Below are 7939 nucleotides of genomic sequence, written 5' to 3' on the forward strand. Positions count from 1 at the left end.
TGACACGATCAATCCTGCTACGCTTGTAGCAATCCATACTCCTGGAGCGATAACTCCATCGAACTGTTTCCCGCACGTGCCATACTGAATCCGTCCTACTGGCCTCTCAAACGTTGTACAGAAGTCTAGGGTCTCTTCCCGAAACCCTCTACTAAATGCACCTGACCTGAGTCTCTCTTCCCAAGGTACCCCAAATCGATCTTCTGCCCTCGGGCTCTAGAAATCATATTATTCAGGGTCCCGTGCCCTGACACACTCACCAGCTCGATTGTCCACGGCTGCACTGCGGTAGCAGAAACAACCTCTGCCCTGAACCGGGCTACAAACTACTCCCAAGACATAATCTCCAATCCCGAAAGTGCAATAGATCGAGAAATCAATCCCCACCAGCTCCTTACCGCACGATACAAGAGATCCAAGGCGAACCGAACCTTAGCTCCTAAGGGGTAGGAACTAGTGCATGGAGACTGAAGAAGATGCCATAATCCTTGAGATTGGGTGCTTAAATATGGAGAAAATCCTAAAAATCATGGGCTTGGGCTGCAGGTGCTACCACGTCGTGGCCTTCCTTTTACTACGTCGTGGCGGCCATCAAAACACGCGTTCTTGAAATTGGCATGCCACGACGTGGCACAAGGTTTTTCCCAAAAATCTCACATTTGATCTATTATGGAAAACGGATGTTACACGTGGCAAGATAATGACGGTGTTTGTTGTTATTTTAATCGATAAAAATCATAATCATTGTTATTTTAAAACCAAAATAAAAAATAAGTTTACTTATCGGATACAACTAAAAGTTTAATGACCTAAAAAGCAGATTTCAAATTATTGATTGTCATTTTAATTCATTTTCCCAAAAAAGCAAACATTTTTAATCTGTTAACCCAAGACCCAAATCATTAAGTGGGAGACCTCGCCTATAAACTTTAGGGCCAAAACATATACGAAAAAACAGGAAAGTTTTCGTGATTTAGCCCAATAAACAGCACAAAGTCCTTCATGTTTTATGTTTTCTTTTACGGGTAGTTTGGGCCATTAAGTTTATTATTTTTTTTAATATGTCAAAAAGTAAATACATGCTATCAATATGAATAACCATTTATTTTGACTTTAGAAGGTATTACGAAATAACATAATACTTAAACCAATGACAATTTGGAATCTCACCATATGATCAATGACTAGACAAAAAGGAATATATGAAACAGAAAAAATATTAATAGATAGACACGAAGATCATATTAAAGCCTTAACCAATGATAAAACATTTTATTTTCAAGTTTCATACATCATACCATACAGATACAATATTGAGATATATCATACATCACACATTAAAATACATAATATTAGATAAGAAAGGTATACATTTTATTAATATATTATATTACACCAGTACATCAGCTAAATTGTGATTTGCTCAAGAACAAGCAGTGATGACTTGACCAACGAGTATTCCTTCATCGCAACCAAGTATAATCCTATTAACATAAAAATAATTGTTCGTTTTATAATCATATCAATTAAACGTCAAATGTAAAATTCAAGAAACTTACTGAGATGAGTCTTTTATGAATCCAATGGTCCAAACTCTCCCGAGTTCAGAAGTAAACACATGGTCTAACTTGTAAGTTACCGCATTCCAAGCATGTACACTTTTGTCTTCAGAACCGGTGATGATAAAATTAGCGTCCGATTTCACACATATTGTAGACGTAACATTGTTTGTGTGTCCTTCAAGAGTTTGAATACAAGTATCGGTTTCATAGTCCCAAACCTAAATAGTGTTTGTATATTAGTATAAGGTTGGTTTACTTTTGATCAAATAAAAAGATAAATTTTGTATAGATATACCTTTGCAGTATAATCATCAGACCCAGTAATAAAGTAGAGTTTTTCATCAGTTTCAAAAAATTCCACAGAATTCAAACCTTTCGAATGACCTTCGATTGACAAATGTGGACTTGATGATTCAAGATTCCACATCTTGAAAGAGAAACATATAAAAGCATTAGAATCGGATTATCTAATCATGAATATTTAGTTACGTGTATACATTATCGAGATGTACAATGAAGGCTACTACTACCTTAATGGTACAATCGAGTGATACACTTGCGAACACACTGGAATCCTTCGGGGTAAATGCTACTTGCATGACATAATGTTCATGCCCCTGAAATGTCTTAGTGCATTCCCAACCATTCTCCCAATTCCATAGCTTTATGAGCTTATCATCAGATGCAGAAAGTATGCATGGAAGAGATGGATGCACAACCACTGACCTAATAAAGTCTGCGTGTGCCTTCAGTTCTGCGACATTTTCCATATTGTTATAGTTGTACACACGAAGAAACCCATCATCAGATCCAACAACAATCCATTCCTTGTGCGCAATAAATTTTCCAGTTCGTACTACAAAACATACATAAAGTACAAGTGAATATAACTAGATTCCACAACATACAAGTCTATAACTTCACTAAAGACTTGTAATAAAAAAAGAAGCCACCAAATATTTCACAATCAAAAATTGATAGTAAATCAGAGTGTCATTTGAGTAAAAAATAGTATGATTAAGCTTGAACATTAGACATCATGTGTGTATATATATATATATATATATATATATATATATATATATGTATATATATATATATATATATATATATATATATATATATTGTAGGAAAAACATATAAAATTCATTTAAAACAAAAACCACGTACCTGTGATTTGCCGATTTCAAAAGTCTTCTCTATTACCTAAAAAAAGATGCTACCCATGAATACATATATTTGGACATATTTATACGCTCCTATAATCCCATTTGATAAAGGTAATGTAAATAACAAGCACATAAATCGATAATGGCTTACTTGAGAGTTATGGTTCCAAATAGAAACATTTCCAGAGTACAAACCCACCAAGACCCTTTAGATAAAAAAAAAAGATAGCGTTGTTATTAAATATATTTACATACGAACCATTTAAGAGAATGAATATATGAGACAATATAAATAGAAAAATCCATTACCATGGTTCGGTTGGATGCAAGTCAATGGATTTAACTCTCTCAGATTTTAGAACGGAAATTTTCTGAAATCAAATAAAAAAGTTACTAAAACAACAAGATTAATTAATAGTAGGTTCAATTTGCATGAAAGCCGTGTTGGAAGGTCACCTTGATTTCGATTGCAGAATTCTATTGAACACAGAAGAACAAAATTTCAATACATGAAAAAATACATATTGGTCAGTAACAATTTAAATAAACGTAATGATCAACCAGCAATTTAAATTCTCAATAAATTAGTAACTACTAATAGATGTAAAAAGAAAATACAAGCAATCATTGCATAAATTGTTTGTAACAACCATTCAAAATACATATCTTAAAACATAAAATAGATATGATAATCATTTTGTATATACACGTTTCGAAATATCATTTGTATTATTGCTAATAAAAGAATGATAAATAACTAACCATTTTAATTCTTCTTAATGGTCAGTTAACGTTGGAGATTTGTGGCGATATATGTTGGTGCGGGCGAAATCATGTTATATAGGATAGGTTGGGAGGTGTTGGCATGCAAGCAGTCGAATTTGACTCTTGCTATCATGAATGGTGTCACTTGACACCTTTCCAACCGTTGATCATGCAAAATAATTGTTTTAACGGCAAAGATTGTATGATATTTAGTGGCAAACTGAAAACGGAGAGTTCAAGGAAGGTAAGGTAGAACGAAATCCCAAGGCGCGTTTTCCAATGTATCATTATGTGATTAAGAATTGCAAACCATGTTGCGATTCAAATATTTTTACAATTAATATAATCGCTTTTGATGGTTTGGCAAAATATAGTAACATTAAACAATCATCTTTTGTCCCGCTATAAAATACGGAAAGGAAAATATCTTTTATGGTAATGAGATATTAATTTTGTATATATTTAGTAGTTTATTTATATAATTTACTATTAAAATTTATATTTATTGTTTAAAAAAATAGTTTTTTACGCCTCGTTCCCGAGTTTAACAAAAGAAAAGAAGAGAAAAGAAAAGAAAGTCACGAGAGAAAAGAAGAAAAAGGAAAAGAAAACAAAATTTTCTTTTGTGTTCCCGAGTTGGAGAGAAGTGGAAGGAAAATAAATCATTTTGTTTTTTCTTTCCAAATCCTCTCAAATCGGAAGGAAAGTTAGGAGAGAAAGTGATCCTCCCATTTCCCTCCACTTCCTTCCAATTCCCTCCTTTAATGAAACTCGAAAACACCAATTTCTTTTATTTTATTCTCATTTCCATCCATTTCCTTTCCTTTCTCTCGTTAAGTTGAACTCGGGAACGGGGTGTTAATCGGTTCCATATCTATCTTCTCCACAAAAAATGAGTTACTATTAAACTAATTTTAATACACATTAAGCGGCTTTCAAATTTTCCAGTTTTCAGCAAACTTTGTATCAGATTTTCAGACGAAGACAATTCCAGATAAGAAAGTAACCATCAATTTACTTGTTTATTTTTTTAAAAACATTTCAAAGTGCATAGTCTTTTCCTTCTTGATCTCCGGTGAAAATGTTCTCATGAATTAGAGGTGACAATCCATTCATGAAAAAGCATGAAATGAAAATTATGACAAAATTGAAATTCAAATTCGAATTCGTGTCAAATGGAAAAAACATGATGTTGTGTTTTGTCATATTCGTGTTCTAGATTCGACACAATATTAACATGAGTTTGTTGTGTTTTTATTTTATTTTTTTATTTTTAATGTTTTGTAAGATTAACGATGAATTGAATAAACTAAATATTTATTTTATTTTTTATTTTACATGTTTGTCGTGTTGTTTTTCCCCCCTTTTAATTTGGATCGTTTTTGTTAGAGTAAATTACACGAATGGCCCCTATAGTTTGGGGTAGTTTGCGCGTTTGGTCCCTAACTTATTTTTTTAACTCGAAAAATCCTTACTGTTTGTTTTTGTTACGCGATTGGTCCCTACTGTTTGTTTTTGTTACGCGATTGGTCCTTATCTTACTTAAAAAGATCATTATTTAAATAGAAAAAAATTATGAGATATGTAAGGTAAGTGAGTGGGGTTGGGGTTGGGGTGTGTTTATTTAAATATTTTTAAAAATCAAGGTCAAAATAGTTTTTTTAAGTAAGACAGGGACCAAGTGTGTAACAAAAACAAACAATAGGGACCTTCTGAGTTAAAAAAAAAGTTAGGGACTAAACAAATTACCCTAAACCATAGGTACCATTCGTGTAGTAGTTTACTCTTTTTGTTATAGTAAAATAGAACATGATATCAAGTTGTGTCGTGTTCATGTCATATAAAAATTGTCATGTTGTGTCGTGTCATCTATAAATACGATACGACTGTCAGGTTTATCACCTCTATCCTACACACCCTTTATTATCATTGGCATCTTTCTCGCCTCTTCTCATACATTTCCGTATTCCCTTCCCTCTCCTACTACTTTGTGAAATTCACCCTACCCTGTTTCCCTCTTTTGGTGGTGGTGGTAGTAAATGGTAAAGATGAGTGGTGATAAAGGTGATGTTTGTTGTTATAGGTAGGGGTGAGCATGGTGCGGTTCAGTGCGGTTTTTGGCCAAAACCGAACCGAAAACCGCAACTTCAGTTTTTTGAAATTTAGAAACCGCACCGTTCGGTTTTATGCGGTTCGGTTTTTTTGCGGTTTTTTGTTAGTTTTTTTTGGTTCTCGTTTTGTCTTTTTACTAAAACTCAAGTAACTCAACGAGTTACTTTGACTCAGATGAGGAGTACTAATCATTTACTGGAGATAAAACGATACCACCATCTCTTGGTTTGAAATCAAATTACATAACCACTCATCCAACATGTTTTTAATACTTTAATATAATACGAATTTAATATAATATTTGTTTCACAAATACATACGATAATATCAATTAATATATTATTAAAAATGATACTATATCACTAGTACTTTTCATATTTAAATGTTAAAAATGTCATAAACATTATTTGTTACTATAAATACCACTAAATGTATACTTAAAAATTTTCAATCATCCCCCGATAGATAAGATAAATATTTATACTCATAGAAATTTTAATTGTCATAAGTTCTTGGTTCTTATGAATATCAACATTTAATATATATATATATATATATATATATATATATATATATATATATATGCGGTGCAATTCGTTTTTTTGTGGTTTTAGCGAGACTAGAAACCGCACCATCAGCTTTCATTTCGGTTTCGGTTTTTTTGGTTTGCAGTTCGGTTTTTGCTCACCCCTAGTTATAGGTGTTGGTAGCGATGGAAGGTAAATGGTGGTGGTGGGAATGAATAGTGTTTGTCGGAATAAACAACTGAGACATAGTTTAATAATAAATCATGTATAAAAAATTTAATGATGAATTGTATACATAAAAAATATTAACCTGCGATACCTAGACAAAATGATAGGTTATGAACATCTTAGATGACTTTACTGGTAAATCATATACAAAACTTGATTAAATTATACAAAAATGATTGTTCATTACGCTACAAAATGACTCTCTTTATGAAAAATAAAGACGTGTATATGACACTTCTTATGGATTATTTTTTTGGAAATGATTTTAGAGTTGGTAAATTGAAAAAATCTTTTTACGGACTTAAACAAGCCCATAAAAAGTGAAATGAAAAGTTAGTGTATACTAAAACTGATTAAGCCGTTGAATAAAGAAAAATTGATTACTCTTTATTTACGTTTAAGAGAAATAAATGTTTTCTTGCTTTTTGGTCTATGTTAATGAAATCATTATTATTTGCTACTCTAAAAAAGAAATTGTTAAAGTAAACGACTTTTTATAAACTAAGTTTTTTATCAAAGACTTAGAAATTGCGAAAGAAAATCTTTAATCGAGATGATTAAAAGTTAAAACCAACAGTGGGTCATTGGGTTGTTTATGTCTCAACGAAAATATACTCTTGAACCACTTTATATGAAGATGGTGTGCTTAGTTGTAAACTGTCGGCACACACTTGGATACTTTTGTCTTATTGTTAAGAAGATGTCAAAGCGCCTTTATCTCTATAAGAACGGCGCGTTCCGAGGTGTGAAATAGGAGAGATATGATGTCATAATTGGGGTTTCGAATAAGACGACCTTTTGATTTTATTTTGCATTTTTTTTCATATTGAAAAAGTATGAAGAACGGGAGGTGTGAAGTTTTTTATCATCCTGACGCCGAGCTATTTTTCCGCAGGACCTCCCCTACAGTATCGTCACCGCAGTAGAGTTTAACCACCAAGTTCGGGATGGATTGGTGTGGTTCTTTTACGCCTAGGACACCAGAATATCGAACCATGAACGAAGGATGATCTAAATATAGATGATTGTCATTTGAGTGATTATATTGGTTTTCAAACGCTTATAGGAAAACTTATTTACCCAGCTATCACTCCTCCATACATTTCATTTGCTATTAAGACTTTGAGCTAGTTTATGGATTCTCACAAATTTTTTATTTATATTTGGTTATTAGAGTTTTACAATATCTTAAGTCTAGTTTTGGTTATCGGATCATTATAAAAAGCAAAGTAATATTAATCTAGCTTGTTGCATGTGTGGATGTTGATCAGGCCAAATATCTTAACAATGGAAGATTTGGAATTGACTTTCATCTCTTTCTTAGGGACTCATTGATTTACCGGAAGAGTAAGAAACTGACAAACCGTTTGTCGTTATCTATATAGTTAAAAAGTTGTGCCCTTGCCTATGTCGTCACATGTGAAATATTGTGGGTAATAAAGGTTTTAAGAGATTTAGTAATTAATGTTCAAATACCAATTGAAATTTCATATTGTTAGGGAAAACATGTGATACTTGTCAAGATTCAGAACAAATCTGATGTCACTTGCCAAGTTTTGATGACCCTTGTTAGGAA

General features: G+C 32.4%; 1 protein-coding gene and 1 long non-coding RNA gene across 3 annotated transcripts; both read right to left on the bottom strand.

Moving 5' to 3' along the window:
* Positions 1–1289: 1289 nt before the first annotated feature.
* Positions 1290–2430, bottom strand: LOC145068179 (uncharacterized). 2 transcript variants are annotated; one of them, XM_079015160.1, is made up of 4 exons: positions 2093–2430; positions 1858–1989; positions 1560–1780; positions 1290–1484 (listed from the first exon to the last, which is right to left on the bottom strand). In XM_079015160.1, exons 1-4 carry the CDS (start codon positions 2330–2332, stop codon positions 1424–1426), a joined length of 654 nt encoding a protein of 217 aa, XP_078871286.1. In that variant the 5' UTR covers positions 2333–2430; the 3' UTR covers positions 1290–1423. The 2 variants fall into 2 exon arrangements, with proteins under 2 accessions (XP_078871286.1, XP_078871281.1); XM_079015155.1 differs by having other exon boundaries at positions 2090–2430.
* A 257-nt stretch (positions 2431–2687) lies between these two features.
* LOC145068188 (uncharacterized) lies at positions 2688–3561 on the bottom strand. The gene is made up of 5 exons (XR_013688934.1): positions 3494–3561; positions 3188–3208; positions 3041–3102; positions 2883–2937; positions 2688–2768 (listed from the first exon to the last, which is right to left on the bottom strand). It is a non-coding gene; the product is annotated as an uncharacterized LOC145068188 (long non-coding RNA).
* Between the last annotated feature and the right edge of the window lie 4378 nt (positions 3562–7939).

This window comes from Lactuca serriola, chromosome 1 (genome assembly GCF_051521515.1).
Source record: "Lactuca serriola cultivar US96UC23 chromosome 1, Lser_US96UC23_V15, whole genome shotgun sequence".
NCBI lineage: Eukaryota > Viridiplantae > Streptophyta > Magnoliopsida > Asterales > Asteraceae > Lactuca > Lactuca serriola.